The sequence below is a fragment of the Oryzias latipes genome, chromosome 20 (genome assembly GCF_002234675.1).
Source record: "Oryzias latipes chromosome 20, ASM223467v1".
Classification (NCBI taxonomy): domain Eukaryota; kingdom Metazoa; phylum Chordata; class Actinopteri; order Beloniformes; family Adrianichthyidae; genus Oryzias; species Oryzias latipes.
This window is the reverse complement of record NC_019878.2, coordinates 23,218,976-23,236,374: the sequence shown is the minus strand read 5'-3', so window position 1 is coordinate 23,236,374 and position 17,399 is coordinate 23,218,976. Positions and strand designations below refer to the sequence as shown.

General features: G+C 40.6%; 2 protein-coding genes across 5 annotated transcripts in view; both read left to right on the top strand.

Moving 5' to 3' along the window:
* The window catches only part of gpr158 (G protein-coupled receptor 158), an 80,737-nt gene extending 64,019 nt beyond the window's left edge, over positions 1-16,718 (top strand). Inside the window, exons 9-12 of one of the 2 annotated variants that reach the window (XM_023949968.1) lie at positions 7,068-7,173; positions 9,437-9,583; positions 9,680-9,763; positions 10,220-16,718. In XM_023949968.1, the coding sequence (XP_023805736.1) occupies positions 7,068-7,173; positions 9,437-9,583; positions 9,680-9,763; positions 10,220-12,058 (2,176 nt within the window). In that variant the 3' untranslated portion in view covers positions 12,059-16,718. The remainder of the gene's footprint in view (positions 1-7,067; positions 7,174-9,436; positions 9,584-9,679; positions 9,764-10,219) is intronic. The other variant, XM_023949969.1, reaches the window with a different exon arrangement.
* On the top strand, positions 1,093-5,586 carry LOC111946597. Of its 3 annotated transcripts, none has more exons than XM_023949972.1 (4): positions 1,093-1,729; positions 3,257-4,314; positions 4,400-4,567; positions 5,104-5,586. In XM_023949972.1, the coding sequence occupies exons 1-4, from the start codon at positions 1,406-1,408 to the stop codon at positions 5,171-5,173; spliced, it is 1,620 nt and encodes a 539-aa protein (XP_023805740.1). In that variant the 5' UTR covers positions 1,093-1,405; the 3' UTR covers positions 5,174-5,586. The 3 variants fall into 3 exon arrangements, with proteins under 3 accessions (XP_023805740.1, XP_023805738.1, XP_023805739.1); XM_023949970.1 differs by having other exon boundaries at positions 4,400-4,716; XM_023949971.1 differs by lacking the exon at positions 1,093-1,729 and having other exon boundaries at positions 3,073-4,314; positions 4,400-4,716.
* Positions 16,719-17,399: the final 681 nt, after the last annotated feature.

The window sequence follows — 17,399 nt, the reverse complement described above, 5'->3', positions numbered from 1 at the left end:
TTTCATTTCAGACAACTTTATACAAAGAAAGAAGTTCTGTTTTCATGCCCATTTGAAGCATTTGCGATTTTTCATTCCTTCCTAGAATGTACCTCCCACCTGGAAATCTCTGTTGTTCCATCTCAGATTTTCATGCTTTTGTACTTTTATGCATACAGTCAGGCCCAAAGTAATTCATACCGGGATAGATTTAGAAAAATTGGATCACTTTTTTCAAAGTAACTATAATTCAAATTTGCCTAGAGGTTTGAATAATTTCAGGATTGGTTGTATCATTTAGTAGATGGTTACATAAATAAATTATTTAAATTGCTGAACTTCTTATGTCATGTACAGTTACCTTTTTGTTTTTTTGGCGGCACCCTCATGAAACATATTCGGAGCCTTGAAATCTATTAAGCTCTTTGAGGAAGTAAAAATCTTTCTTTGCCGAGTAAATCAAAGCCCAGCCCTTAATTCTTGGAAGAATTACTGCTACAAACTGTACAAATTTAAATTAAACTGTAAAATACTGACGTTTTTTGCTGCTGAATAAGTACCTGGCATAACTCTTTTAGTAAAAATCCTATTTTATTTGTCATTAAAGATACAAAAATTCTGCACAAAAATATGTTTGAGTTTTAAAACAGAAAGTTTTAACCAGCTAATCACATTAGAGACCAATGGTGCACCCGAAGGTGCATTGGTACCAAAGTTAAGGCTTAAAGCAACTCAGATGTCTTTTTTATTTTTTACTTTTTGTAACGACTGTAGCACCACACAACAGTACACATCATATTTATCACATTGCTTGTATTTTAATTATTTTCTTTCTAAATATTCAAAGCGTCTTCTACTTTAGCCAGAGCTGTTTACAACACAAAGAGCTGGAACATAGTAATATTTTTTTTCTGATTTAGGTCATTTGGGTTGTTTAGCAAAATCGCACAGTTGACCTTCATTTAAAGAAATCAGAAACACTGCATTGCTGAGCGGGAAGGCAATAAGTCGCATTTGTACAGTCTTTGGTATGACTCCGCCTTGGATTTGACCTTTTAGTCTTAGGGCAGACACTCTAGCACAAGCCAACTGAGCTGGCATGATCTCCAGAGGTGTAAAGTACTTGAGTAATTTTACTTGATTACTGTACTTAAGTATTATTTTTGGGGATTTTTACTTTACTTGAGTACAATTAAAAATCAATACTTTTACTTTTACTTAATTACATTTTTTTAGAAAAAAAAGTACTTTTTACTCCTTACAATTTTATTTACAGTCAAAAAGTACTTATTTTTTGGAGATCACTTCATTCTATTTTCCCTTGCTATTACCAAACCAATTGAATTGCGCTGATGCCCAGTTTAATTTAAATGTTATTTATTCTGCCTATGAAAATCGTTTTCACATTATATGAAATTGGTCAGACATGTTCATTGGTCCTTTGGAAGTGACGTCATGTCACATCTATTACCACAATGCACAGCACCTTGACCTGGAAATTAGGGAAATTATAACAGTCAATCAGTGGAAGAAAATGGAGGAAGTATGTGATTCATCAGCAGCTGCGAGCAGCACAGTCCAAAATCAGCCACAGGATCAAGAGCACCCGTGGCCGTATCTTCGCGAATTCTTTTCTTTAAGTGGTGTAAATAAAGATTCATTCAAGATGAAATGTGTCCTCTGTCTCCCGCTTAATAAAGAAATATCGGCCTTCAAAAGTTCGCCATCAAACCTAAGGAAGCATATTGAGGTAAGTACATTAAGTATTTTGTTTTACTGATAGTTTTTTTTTTTTTTTTTTTTTTTTTTTTTTTTTTTGGGTGTGCATGTTTTGACGTTGATGGCGCGCCTTTTATATGTGTAGTAGGCCTATTTTCACTAATGCATGCGATTGACAATATAAGGCTCACGTAATAAAATGCTAAAATGCATTTGTAATTGGTAACGTTAGGTCCACGGGAAATTTGGCGCCTATTGCAGCTTTGAATAATCATTATCATTCCGTGCTCTCATTGTGTTTGAATTCATGCAAAACACAAGAAAACCAAGCGAGAAATTTTTTTCCAAACATGTTGTATTGTCAAAACGGTAACACTTTACAATGAGGTTGATTAGTTCATGTATTAACTAACATTAAATAACCATGAGCAATACATTTGTTACTGTATCTGTTAATCTTTGTTAACGTTAGTTAATAGAAATACAGATGTTCATTGTTTGTTCATGTTAGTTCACAGTGCATTAACTAATGTTAACAAGATATAAAGTATTAGTAAATGTTGAAATTAACATGTATACGTGCAGTTCATTATTAGTTCATGTTAACTAATGTAGTTAACTAACGAACCTTATTGTAAAAGTGTTACCATCAAAACTAATGTAATGAAATCAATTCACCCTGTCATGTCAGCCTTACAGTCCTGTGTTTTTGTCAATATAATCAGAAATAAAATTAATGTTTGATTGTCACTAAATGCTACTGTATTTCTAAAATCAACAAGTATTTAACATTATAAAGTGTGCAATTGGCTGCAAATGTCAGTTTTATTAAAGGGTTAGTTCACCCAAAAATGAAAATAATGTCATTAATGACTCGCCCTCATGTCGTTCCAAGCCCGTAAGACCTCCGTTCATCTTCAGAACACAGTTTAAGATATTTTAGATTTAGTCCGAGAGCTTTCTGTGCCTCCATTGAGAATGTATGTACGGTATACTGTCCATGTCCAGAAAGGTAATAAAAACATCAAAGTAGTCCATGTGACATCAGTGGGTTAGTTAGAATTTTTTGAAGCATCGAATACATTTTGGTCCAAAAATAACAAAACCTACGACTTTATTCGGCATTGTATTCTCTTCCGGGTCTGTTGTCAATCCGCGTTCACGACTTCGCAGTGACGCTACAATGCTGAATAAAGTCGTAGGTTTTGTTATTTTTGGACCAAAATGTATTTTCGATGCTTCAAATAATTCTACCTAACCCACTGATGTCACATGGACTACTTTGATGTTTTTATTACCTTTCTGGACATGGACAGTATACCGTACATACATTTTCAGTGGAGGGACAGAAAGCTCTCGGACTAAATCTAAAATATCTTAAACTGTGTTCCGAAGATGAACGGAGGTGTTACGGGCTTGGAACGACATGAGGGTGAGTCATTAATGACATCTTTTCATTTTTGGGTGAACTAACCCTTTAATGCTGTAATCAGAGAGTGTATGTGTAATTGTTACATTTATTGCATACAATATAAATATTTATTTGTTGTTTTTACAGAGAATGCACCCAAATTACCTCAAAAACTACTCTAAATTGACAGCACAGAAGAGAAAGATCGGGACCTCCACCCATGCTTCCAGCAGTAAGCAACTGAAAGTTGACTCAGTTTTCCCAGTCAAACATGTGTCTCCAGTCACTGTGAACAAAGCTATATTAAGGTACATCATTCAAGGACTTCATCCTTTCAGCACTGTTGATCTGCCATCATTTAAAGAGCTGATTAGTACACTGCAGCCTGGCATTTCTGTCATTACAAGGCCTACTTTACGCTCCAAGATAGCTGAAGCTGCTCTGATCATGAAACAGAAAGTGACTGCTGCCATGAGTGAAGTTGAATGGATTGCAACCACAACGGATTGTTGGACTGCACGTAGAAAGTCATTCATTGGTGTAACTGCTCACTGGATCAACCCTGGAAGTCTTGAAAGACATTCCGCTGCACTTGCCTGCAAAAGATTAATGGGCTCTCATACTTTTGAGGTACTGGCCAGTGCCATGAATGATATCCACTCAGAGTATGAAATACGTGACAAGGTTGTTTGCACAACCACAGACAGTGGTTCCAACTTTATGAAGGCTTTCAGAGTTTTTGGTGTGGAAAACAATGATATCGAGACTGAGGCAAGAAGGTGTGAAAGTGATGACACTGATTCTGAAGGCTGTGGTGAGGGAAGTGATGGTGTGGAATTCCAAGATGCCTCACGAGTCCTGGACCAAGACGATGGCTTCGAATTCCAGCTACCAAAACATCAAAAGTGTGCCTGTCACTTACTTAACCTAGTCTCAAGCGTTGATGCCCAAAAAGCTCTCTCAAATGAACACTACAAGAAACTCTACAGATCTGTCTTTGGCAAATGCCAAGCTTTATGGAATAAAAGCAGCCGATCGGCTCTAGCAGCTGAAGCTGTTGAATCAGAAAGCCGGCTTCAGCTTTTAAGGCCAAACCAAACGCGGTGGAATTCAACTTTTATGGCTGTTGACAGAATTCTTCAAATTTGCAAAGAAGCAGGAGAAGGCGCACTTCGGAATATATGCACCTCTCTTGAGGTTCCAATGTAAGTGTTTTTCCCCTCTATCGATGTAAACAAATGTGGGTTGTTTTTGTTTAATACTCTTTGATTATGCTGATTTCTCCTGTAGGTTTAATCCAGCAGAAATGCTGTTCTTGACAGAGTGGGCCAACACAATGCGTCCAGTTGCAAAAGTACTCGACATCTTGCAAGCGGAAACGAATACACAGCTGGGGTGGCTGCTGCCTAGTGTCCATCAGTTAAGCTTGAAACTTCAGCGACTCCACCATTCTCTCAGGTACTGTGACCCACTTGTGGATGCCCTACAACAAGGAATCCAAACACGATTCAAGCATATGTTTGAAGATCCTGAGATCATAGCAGCTGCCATCCTTCTCCCTAAATTTCGGACCTCTTGGACAAATGATGAAACCATCATAAAACGAGGTAAATGAATGCAAGCAACATACACTTGACGAATTCTAATCTGGGCAACCTTTGAGCCATACCAAAATTATTCTTTTATTTATTTATTTTTGCACTTTTTAGGAATGTTATATCCCATCTTTGGCTGTGATCTCAATATGAATATTGATGTAAAGTATTCTTGCAGCAGGTTGTAGTTATCCCTCAGTGTTTCTTGAAACCAAACTCATATGTATCATATGTGGTTTGGAAATGCAGTTAGATTTTATGCTAAAATAAGGGATTTGCATGATTTTAGATGTAGATGACTGCACGTAAATGTAGTTAATGACAAAATCCATAAAATTTGTTCCCAGTCAGAAGCCCCTCAACCAAACTTTTCTTTGTGTCTGCTCACTGTGCTTGTAGGCATGGACTACATCAGAGTGCATCTGGAGCCTTTGGACCACAAGAAGGAATTGGCCAACAGTTCATCTGATGATGAAGATTTTTTCGCTTCTTTGAAACCGACAACACATGAAGCCAGCAAAGAGTTGGATGGATATCTGGCCTGTGTTTCAGACACCAGGGAGTCTCTGCTCACGTTTCCTGCTATTTGCAGCCTCTCTATCAAGACTAATACACCTCTTCCCGCATCGGCTGCCTGTGAGAGGCTTTTCAGCACTGCAGGATTGCTTTTCAGCCCCAAAAGAGCTAGGCTTGACACTAACAATTTTGAGAATCAGCTTCTACTGAAGTTAAATCTGAGGTTTTACAACTTTGAGTAGCGTGTACTGGCATTAGATTGTCTGTCTTATAGTTTGATAATTAAATACAAACAGTTCTAAAGCAGGATAAAACCTTGTATGCATTTCATTTAATGTTTTTTGAGATTAAAAGCTTAAACAAGAATCTCTAGTTTTCTTTCTTGCTTTTACTTTTACTTCCTTAATACTCAAGTACAATTTTAATGGAGTACTTTTTTACTTTTACTCAAGTAAGATTCTAGCCAGATACTTTTACTTTTAATTGAGTAAAATTTTCCCTAAGTACTTGTACTTTCACTTGAGTAAAATTTTTGAGTACTTTTTACACCTCTGATGATCTCCCATATTTTGCCTGATGTTTTCCCCTCCTTTCTTTGCTGATGATGTGATTCCTGTAGAAAATGTCCTTTTCTGTCCCTCCTCCATGTTAACCTGCTCCTCCACACAGATCATGAAGGAGGTGCTTCCGCTGACTTTCCTCCTATCCCATCACATTATTTACTAATTAACCATGTCGGAATCGTTACCTTTTTTTACCTAAGAAAGCACCAATAGATAGATTTACTGTCAGTCATTTTGTCATTATAAATCGCTTCTGATAAATGTTAACAAGAAATGAATGTTTTGTGACTCTGGGCTGATGGTTATTTAGGTTTTTATTGCTTTTTAGGAGATTATCCTGAACAGAAACCATCAGATGACACTCACTGATAAAGTGAACAGTTACCCGATGCTGCGAGTCGATCCGGCCTTGGGAACGGGCTACACTCTGGAGCTTGTTACAAGGCGTCCATATGAGTAATTTGCAGCCTATTTGAGTTAAAGCTCAGACCTCCGCGCAGGTTTGCTGTAGTCATCGGGTTTTAGTCGAGTGCAAATATGATGGACAGAAACGGGGACTTGATGTGTGAAAGTTCTTGTGATGGTTTCACAGCATGAGAGGAGACAGACCTGAAACCAAACCAAAAAGTGTTTGTTCTTGCCTCTGGGATGCAGGAACGTTCTATTCTTTAGCCATTCGTCAACAACATAATGAGGCCACTTTTTGACATGCTCCTTCATTAAAGCAGTTTCTCACGTGAAATCCGTTACAGGAAACAGTTTGCTAAAGTTACCTTCACCTCTTCTTCTACCAGTCTTGCACATTACAGTTTGATTTATGAATAGACTTAAAATTCTTCACACGAAGAATATTATCTTTTGTTGCAGATCCTGCTAAAATAACGAAAAAATGTGTAACAAAAAGTGGAATGTTGTATACACTCAGTGGCCACTTTAGGTCCACCTTGCTAGTGCCAGGTTGGATCCCCTTTTGCTTTCAGAACTGCCTCAATCCTCTGTGACATTGATTCAACAAGGTACTGGAAACATTCCTCAGAGCAGCAGGTCATCATGACCATGTCTGCATGCTTAAATGCATTGTGATTGGCTGATTAGGTTAACGAGCAGTTGGTTACCTACTAAAGTGAGTGTATAACAGAGGTTTTGAGTCTACATTGTGAAGAGCAAGACATCATAGCTTCCCTGAAGGAACTGAATTGTGAAAACTGTACCTGAGGTGTTAAAGTCCGACAGTAAATTAGGAAAAGTTTGTCTTTGTTGACTTTGTTTTTGTTTCTTTGACAGATTCACCCTGTTGTATGAGCTTAATCCAGACTGGATGCTGCTGCTGTTCTTCACCCACACCCACCTCACCGTCACGGTTACTTTGGGTTTGCTTCTCATCCCAAAGGTAAACTTCCCGTTTTCTGCTGTTACTCTGACCGTCGTTAAATCCGCTCATTGCAGTGCTGTGGTGCCAAATTTGATTTAGAAGGAAGGTTTGTTAAATTTGATGCCATTCTTCATTTTTTGGAATCTTTAGTTCTTATTTTAAGTTAGAATCTGCAAAACAGTGTGAAAACTTTATAGTTGATGACAATTTTATTGCCTTGGTCACACCTCCCTTGCAAATGGATACAGGTTTTCTGCGTGTCAAAAATGGTCAAACATATACGGGACATGCAGGTGGTCCACAGGAAACAGCGAGATTGAAGACCACTCTGTGAACCCGTGGAACAGAAATGTTCATGTGTTTCTACGGGCATACCGCCGGTCACGGGTCGTAGTATGAAACATTTTAGGAAAAAGTATGTGAGACGCAGGTATGTTGTACAGATTTGTCATTGATTCAAACCCCTGAGGGCCCTCTTGTGGATTGCACAAGGAGCCTGCTAGGGCTGCTTAGATGATAATTGTGCGCTCCTTGCATGCAGCCTAACTGGCATCCAACAGGCACCTGCATTTGACGTGCACAACCCGTGCACGAGGCATTCGCATGTGTCTGTCAGGAACCAGTACTCACACCTTACTGACGACTAGAGTGTGGCTTAAGGAGAACCATATGACAGCATCGCCTGTAAGTTAGAAAAACTTCTATTAGCCTTACGATTACTTTAAACTCTAAACACATGCACGGCAACGGTACGTTCCCTTTTCATGACGTCCATTGAAATGGCCGTACGAGCCTCAAGGGAAGTGCAAGACACACCTGCGCTCCCTTTTAGATGCAGTCGCTCCTCTCTATGACCCTCCACGGAGCCGGACAACCCAAAAACTCACAGCACACATAGAGGTGTGATGAAGGCCTTAGGTCAGGGGTCGGGAACCTATGGCTCGCGAGCCATATATGGCTCTTTTGATGGTCACATGTGGCTCGCAGACAAATCTTTAATTATAGTTTTTTTTTTTCATTAGACCAGTCCTTCTCGGGCGCGATGCGATGTCAGAGGCGCGCAGTAGTAGCAGTGCTTAGAGAGAGAAATCTGCGCCAGCGCTATCAGTTACTATTATCTATTATTTCACAGAGTTTGTACCAGCTGGAAACCTGTGAATTGACGTGCCTAAAACTGCGCGCTCCCGTCTCTGAGAAAGAACGCGCAGATGCGGGGACGGGATGTGTGAGGGAGAAAGCAGAGGGTGGGGGTGAGGGGGTTGTGGGGACAGCAGGTGAATCGCGCAGGGATTGTAAAAACGTAAAACCCGCTTCCCGTCACTCACTGCAGCGTGTGAGTGTGTGTTTGGCTCCGCGTCTGCATGTGAGCAGTCTTTGTCACATTTACAGAACATTCAGACCTATGATCACGTTTAAAGTCTCAACGCCTGAACGAAGCAGAAACTCACCACGTATCAACCAGACTAGACCATCAGCAGAACTACCACGAGAAATACTCATCATTTATTAGCAACAGAATAACAATGTTATTAAAAAGAATCCACAGACTTATTGTACTTTAAAAATGTTGAAATTAAATCAAATGCACACATTCATTTGTATATTTAGTTTTAAACAAATTGTCGCGGACTGAGTTGGATGGCTGTTGGGCCGCGTTAAAAGTTCTGGAGTTCATTGAACGCGTCAAGCAGAGATCTGATTGGCCCTCAGTTCTGTCGCTCAGCCTGTTGTTAGGTAGTTTGGACCAATGGGGTTCAGCTATGGGCCGAATAAGGGAAATGGGAGAGCTGGAGCGGGAGCAGGGGAATATAAAGTTGGGAGAAGCGCTCTCGTGTCGGCGGGAGAGATTCAGGAGTTGCTGAATTAATTGAAGGGCGTTTGTTGCGGTCTGCAGTAATCGGAATAAAGAACTTTAAAAGAGGTTAAGTCTCCTTGCCTCAGTGTGGGGAAGGGACGCTACATTATTGTATGGCTCTTTCGAAATTACATTTCAAAATATGTGTCATTTATGGCTCTCTTGGCCAAAAAGGTTCCCGACCCCTGCCTTAGGTGCTAGAATATCATATGTGGGTGTATCCTAGTCAGTAATATACCAGATTTTGCCATAACATATCAGGGACTTGTGAAAAATGTTTTGTGTTTTCTGATGACTTCGCATTTTTAACTGGTTGTGATGCATTGCAGCTCATTTCTGTAGCGTCTATAAACATCAGGAAGCATCAAACAAGTTCTTGCGGGTCTGTCTGTTCGCTCCAACACTTGTTTTAATTGGTTTCATCAGTTCCTGTTTGCCGGCACTCACATGAGAGACGACATCGCCTCTGAGGCCTATGAAGATGAGCTGGACATGGGCCGCTCCGGGTCCTACCTGAACAGCAGCATAACGTCTGCATGGAGCGAGCACAGCCTGGATCCCGAGGACATTCGCGTGAGCAGCGCCTTCGCGCTTCCCTTTAAGTTGCACAACCTAGTGATGCTGTTGAATCCTACACCAAAACTGAGCCATGGCAGTTTTTTATTGCAGACACCAGACGAAATGGGCCATCTCAGTTCTGTTAATGGCTGTGGCGTAAGATCTCGTGACAGTCTTTGGGAAAAACGTACCAACGTGAGCAGAGATGTATGTTTGTCTGTTAGAGCTGAAGAAGTCTCTCAACCAAAAGATTTGGCTACCTCAAACCAGTGATCTGGAGGATGTTTACCACCATGGCATCCAGTTGATTGAAAGTGTTCATTGAGGCGAATGAAAAGGCAGATGGGGTTATTGAAGACCTGAGCTTTGAGGCTGTTTCAGTACTAACACAAAACACGTCACCTCCTTTTTTGATGCTGTTCAAGACCGTCCTGTCTGCTTTGTTCTCGCAGAACGCATGTGACATCCAGTAGTTTGTCATCTAACTGCTGTTTGTAATCTCTGGTCATGACCTTGTAGAGCATGTTGTTTGTGTAGTAGCTTGTCTGCTTTTTTTTCGTAGCGGTGTCTTGAAACAGTTTGCATTACATCCTTCAGGCAGTTAAATGCAACTCAACATTTTCCCTACTTGTGTGTTTGTCTGATCTGTAGGAAGAGCTGAAGAAGCTGTACTCCCAGTTGGAGATTTACAAGAGGAAGAAGATGCTGGCGAATAATCCACACCTGCAGAAGAAAAGAAGTTCTAAAAAGGGGCTTGGCCGCTCTCTGATGAGACGTATCACAGAGATTCCCGAATCGGTGCACCGGCAGTGTAGCCGGGAAGATAAGGATGGTGGAGAACATGGGAGCAACCGCAACAGCATCTGCATGCTGAAGAAAAACCCAATCGATGCAGGAAAGACTGCAAAAGAAGATACTTTAAAAAACAAAGTTTTTTCCCTGAAGAAGTCCCACAGCAGCTACGATCATGTCCGTGACCAAAGCGAGGAGCCCCCCGCAACGGACAAGACAGATTTGACCACGGCTGAGGGATGCCTGCTTGAAACACTTATGGGGAAGAAGCTGGTGAAGAAGACGTCCAATGAGACCATAAATCCCCCCAGTGATTCTACAGAGTCCGTTCCCTTGGTCTGCAAGTCAGCCAGTGCCCATAATCTCAATGCAGACAAGAAACCTATTCATCCCAGAGCCTCCATGCTGCAGAAGTCCCTGAGCGTCATCGCAAGTGCTAAAGAAAAGACACTGGGCTTGGCTGGAAAGACCCAGAACACAGAGGAGAACAGCAAGAAGAGTCAGCCAAAGAGCAAAGACATGAAGACCAATGCAGAGGCAGAAAACGAATGCCAGCCCAAGATGATCGTCAGCCAGTCGGTGGAATACAAGCAAAGCACTGGCAAAGGCAGAATCATGAAGCAGCCTGTGAGTGGCAGCCAGCCTACCATCTCCTCTGAGCCAGGCAAGGGAAAGGACACCTATGATCTATCAGAAGTCTGTCCCTGGGAGGTGGAGGACCTTCCTACTCCATCTGAGAACAAGGTCCAGAAGCATGTTTCAATCGCACCCAAAGAAACCACAACGATTCATGGAGGCAGCACCAAAGGAACCAAACCCCAGAAGCAAAAAGGTTCTGATCAGTCTCCACTTAGTGGAAGGCACCAGAAAGAGGCTCTGAGGATATCAGCCGTTCGAGCTGAGATATGTCCATGGGAAGAGGGAGGCGAAAGCCAAGCCAGTCCAGCAGAAGGGTCAAGGCAATCACCGTTTAGTCAATCGAAGACTAAGCAGTCTCATTCCTCAGTGGAAACCTCCAAAACAAGTCGGGCAGATGTTTGTCCGTGGGACTTGGAAGAGCCTCAAAATGTTGCAGAATCGGCTCGACCGTCAGAAACAACAAAGCAGAAAAAGAGTCCTTCTCCTGTGGATGGGAGAGGGAAGACCATCGTGGCAGATGCACCAAAAGCGGGAGCATCACTGCAGCCACCGACATCAAAAGCTGACGTGTGTCCCTGGGACTATGACAGCCCTGCCGCTTCCTTAAGTCCAGAGCGGACACCAGTGCAACCGTCAAAAACCAAGGACCTCCCCTTGAAAAAGAAAGGTGTCCTATCCTCAAGGACAGTCGAAAAAGAAAAATCAAAGGACGCTGAAGATGAGAAAAGTAAAACAAAAGCAAAAGACAAGAGTAAATCTTCAGAGAAGCAAGTCAGCCAGCAAAAGGCTGAGGTCTGCCCATGGGAAGTAGAAGGTCCACAGGATGTGCCGCTGGTAGAAAAAAGGAGAAGTGCTAATGTTGGAGCAGCCAAAGCCAAGCAGGTGGACGTCTGTCCGTGGGAGTTTGAAGACGCCACAGACAAAAAAGGTGCAGACCAAAAAGCACCGGTAGTGAAGCAGAGCGCCCTTAATGCTAACATTGGAGCAGCGAGCGCGACCAACAAAGCCGATGTTTGCCCCTGGGACTTTGAGGAGAGCACATTTGACAAGAAGGCTTGACACTCACCATGAGGGACCGCTGAAACGATAGCTATAGGTGTATACTTGTTTTTTCACTGAGAAATTATTAAAAATATACCTTTTACTATTTATACGGTGACTTGGAAGCTAAGTTGATGGAGTTCCACAAGTTGCCTTCCTTTCCGAGGTTTAGTTCTGGTTTTACACATTTTAGAAAAAAGCAAAATGTCTGAAAAAAAACAAACTCCATGAGCATTCCAGATGATCCTGAACTTTAAATTGTAATCCAATTATGCAACTTTAAATTCAACATTTTAACTTCACAAGAAACACTGACCATCTGCTGTCATCTCAACAACTCTTGCATTATTTTGTCACACGTTGTCAGACAGATGATGAAGAAAACGATAGCATCAAGAATGAGTCTTAAAGAGAGGAAGCCAAAGAAAAAGAGAATGTCTGCTTCAAGGAGGGCTCACGAGTCTCATGGGTGATTTATACGTTTGTGTTCCTAACACAGAATTAACTAAATTGTCTGATAGCACTTTAGCAAACTTCAAAAGTTTAGAGCAGATTCCATCCTGGTGTGTATTTGTTTTTTAGTCCCTCTGTCATCACAGCAAAATATCCCAAAGGATTTCCAACATCAAACTTTGTTTCTGGTCTTTAAACCTCTTTAATTGTAACTCTCTACAGGTTTAAATGCTTCCCAGTCTGCAGAGATGTACTGTATGTGCCTAAATAACTAGCATTGTCTCGTATTAGTTCGAAGGGGAGCAAGCAGCTTCTCCAGCAGCATTTTGTGACGGTGGATGATATAAAACCGCATGAGCATCCGGGTACCGTGTCGCTGGACCAACACCTTCGTCCTCTGGAGCAGCGGATGCGCTTAGAGGTCTTTGTCGTCGTTTTTCGTCAGCTTGTTTTCCATCTGAGGATATTTACGATCATGCCCTGTCATGTCTGAAAGCAAAGAGGAAAATTAGAGCTGATGTGATTGTGTATCTGAATATGTTATGTCTTCATGAGTGAAACCAAACCCAGGTGGAAGAATGTACAAGAAGAGAATCAGCACCAGCTTTGCTCATGATTGCGGTTTAAACTTTGTGTTTCAGCCGGTTTCTGCCTGGGGAAACTATATAAAAAGCTTGGTGTAAATGGAAAAAAAATCAATATTAAGTCATGTATGATATCCTATTATTTTAAACTTCAAAAGTCTTTTAAAAGAATTCAAACCTGGTAACTATTCTGATTTTAACAAAAGCTTTCCACGTAGACGCCAACTTTCCTACTTGATCCAATTAGCTCACCTCCTGACCAAGACACTGCCATATTAGTAGATGTCCCCTAAACAACTGACTCTTTGACCGCGCTTTAACACGGGGAAGTGATGCATATCACCACATAACTGCTTTTTTCTCCACTTCAGAGACTGCTGGAATTACGTAAAAAACAGGTGTAGAGTTGGTCAAAAAAAAGAAATGACGACACTGGTGCTAAAGGTTTGGTGTTAAAGGATTAACCTCCTTTTTGAATACATTCAATTTGATGTTTGAATATTGTTTTCCAGTATACTCTGGTACATAAAATTGTTAAACTCCGATTATCTTTTAAGATATTTTAAAAACGGGATTTTGACATTTTTAGGCTAAATCCAAAAACCTCTGTCATTTTCTTGGACATAGTTTCTGCACAGCGGCAGGAGTTCATTAAAAATTCATCTCTGAATTGTAAGCAGGACTGTTGGCGCAGAGAAAACCCCGCCCCCTCTTCCCCTCCCTGTCGCTAAAAGTGGTGTCAAACAGTCACTACATATATTTTGCGCATTAAATTTCGGTCTTTCGTGATACATGTGTGATGCACATAATTCATACGTGTTTCTTGCGTTTGTCATTTGTCAAATTCGGTTTACGTGAATTCAGTTTTGAGCGGTTTCAAAATTTGTGGTGGGTTAAGAATAATGCAGTTTTTGCATAAGAATAATGCGTGATTTTTGCTAGATGCATACACACATTTTTGGCTACCCATAACCGTTCCATGTATGTCTAACGGACTTTTCACGCACGTCCCACTGATGTATAACTTTTATATTGCGTATACGGCGCACATGTATATTTAAATTATGTAATTGACGCATGAAACACTAATGACTTATATATAAACAGTGCAATAATCACGCACGGTTCATGTCCTACACTGGTTTATGTGTTCTTTGCGTGGTTTATTCGTGCGTCTTCCGTGGTTTTAACGTGGTTCGTTCCTGATACATCTGGGAAAATTTCACGCCAAGACCACAACTTTTCTCACTTTTTTCATGTATATTCACATATGCACAAAATCTGAGTAGTGGCTGTGCGACATGGTCTTAAGAGCTTAAAGCCGGGAGCTTGAGTCCCACCCAGTGTTTTCTACGTCACACATAAGATCTTTTTCCAACTGCATTTTTCTCATCTCCTGATTCACAACAATTTGAATGAAGAAATACAAGAAATTCAATTTTAAGCTCAACTTTCTCTAAACATGTCCATCATCAGAAAAATGCGACAAAATATATGTTAAATTACACCAAAAACACAATTTTTATCGCAGTGGGTCTTTAACGAGTATTTGAAGAGTTTCCAATGCATTTGTTGTACGGTTTCTATTAGCTGATCGTCTGCTTAACAAAATTGGCCGTCTGGTCTGTATTGTTGCCAATTTGGTGGGATTATTTTTCAAAAATGTGACCCGTCGTCGTGCACGTTGCACCTTCAGCACCAGCTGCTAATCCAGATAACGATTTGAGAGCGTTTCCTCTCTGCGTCCTTCTCTTTCGATGCTAACTGAGTTAAAATGTGCTGACTCAGCAGCAAATCAATCCATCGTTTTCTTCTCTGTGTCGCATGACAGAACAGTAATGGACATTTTGGGGACACTTTTTCTCAAACAAACATTTTGAAGCAGCTCCTCATTATGTAAAGCAACACAAATGAAATCCATACAAGTTTGGTGGCACATGTTTGGGTTCCTCTACCTGCAGCTCCTTTCATGTCTCACGATAAATGTCTGAGCGGAAATTATGTTCGAAATGCAAGTCTAAAAGTATTGAAATGTATTCAGTTTTCAGGTAAAAGTGGACCTAAACAAAAGAGGGTGAAGCTCATTGAGGATATTATTTGAACCTTTCTCTAAATAGTTTTGCAGTCCTGTTTGGAGTCTGCAATGCTGTCTTGTGGAAATGACTGAATGTTGCTGCTGATCGTCTGTAAATCGCCCTGAAAACACGTTTTTCAAGAAATCTGTGTAAAACACCCGTTCAACAAAGTTGAAAATAATCAGGTAACAAATGTTTAGCACATATAAAGTGTGACATATCTATAGTTAGAGAAGATGAAGTGATGTTTGAGCTCCCTCTAAATGGAAAAACGTCACACCTCCTTTCCAGGCACACTTCTTCTGGACAAATGGAGCAGGAAAACTGCTGAAAGATGACATTTCCTATCCTTTGTCCTGCTGATTTTCCATAAATCAGGAGGACACGGTATGGGGCATGGCTGTAAGATTAGCAAATTTAATCAAATATTCAAAGTTAAGGGCGTGTTCTTTATCTGCACAAACTCCATTAATTTGTGTATTCTTAATGAAGCTTTGCACAAACTTGGAGTTTTGTCAAACATTTCTATTTTCTTTGACTCGTTGTGTTGAATTTCACAATAAAATGTGGATTTTTCTGCATAGTTTGACTGCAGAGGACAAAATGTAGCCGATCTGAAGTTTTGACATTGTGAGAGGACTTTTAAGTGACTCTGAACACAAACCGTATGGGGCAATGTGTGATAAATATAGTCTATAGATGATTATTAGCTGATGCTGTAGTCCTGCATCAGATTTATGGTCCTGCGTGATGAACTTCATGCTTTTAAGATAAAACAAGGTGATTTTCTTTTTCTTTTATTGCTTTTACTCCAATTTAAAATGATAAATACCCAAACATTCTTGATATTTTATGGATTTTTGTTTTATGTTTTGCTCAGATGAAGACTTTCTTTTTCCTCCTGGTCTCTCAATGTCAGCCTCCGGATGAACAATCTCTTGTTTCCTTTGCATCCGACAGCGGTCCTGCCGTAGCGTTTCTCTGTTGATCCATAGTCGTCTCCGTACTGAGCATGTACCACATAACCGCTGTCTGTTTACTGTTTTCGGGGGATCATCGCTGTAATTTATCCTCATTATCTATACGTCAACGCAGTTTTGAACCTCATCTTCGGTCTGCATCTCCTCGTTTCCGGTCTTAAACCATGGTGCGATTCTGTTGGCTAGCTGCTTGTTTTTGGTTGTTTTTTTACTTTCTTTTATTTTTGTGACGGAACCAGGTCACACCGTGGAAAATACAACTACTACTAATGCTACTACTCGATGCTGTAACGTCGTAAATCTTGCTCTTGTGGCTTCTGCATGAATCAAGAAATTAGTAGGACCGATGTTTCACTGCCCTTGATAGAATAAAAAAATGAGGTGATCTTTTTTGGACTGTTACCAGTTGTATAGTGAGTGATATTGTACCTTACCCACTGTATTCTGTGCTTGTTATGACTATTGCTCTATGACAAGCTTATAGCATTGATATATGGGAATATTTGGTAGATTTTTATTGTGTTACATTGTGATAGCATGTACATAAAGATACCTCCTCTGCAATAAATATTTATATGAAAGCGGATGTGCATTTGCTGGTTTTAATTCGCTCTGATTTGCATCTCTGGAAATGTTCCCATCAAGAAGAGTCTCACAAAACGACGATTCTGCAGAATTTTCTGCTCCATTTCCTTTAATCCCAGGAGCAGCTAAGAGGAGACACTCCCATGATGCTTTTCTTCTCCAACTTCAAGCTTTAACTTGGCTTTCAGCTCATGTAGACATGCAGTCAGAAGACTTTCAAACCACTTCAGAAAATGTGTCTGTTGGCATTTCTCCTGAAAGGCTTTTGTCGCGTTTTGGACAAAATTCAAAGGAGAAAGATGCTGCTGTCAAGGTTGATTTGAGCTACCGACCAATGACCAAGTCGTTCCCTGTCATATAAACACATTGAAGTCTTGCTAAGTCGCTGTGTTTCATCAAAAATGGAGTGTCTATGCTGTCACATGTGCTTCCAGCCCCCTAAATATAGAGACAGCCAAATAACACAGCTGAGGTAAACATGTTAGCATTGATCTCTGTTTGCAGAGCACTTTCTGATGCTTTCTGATGAATAGAAGATCAATGCAGGCTGCAGTGGAGAGCAGGAAGGAAGAAACATTAGAGCAGACAATGATGATAAATACACGTGACTTAAAAAAAAAAAAAAAGAAAGTTGGAGATTATAATGAAGAGGCAGCCTTTAGGCCTTCATCTGGGTTTTATT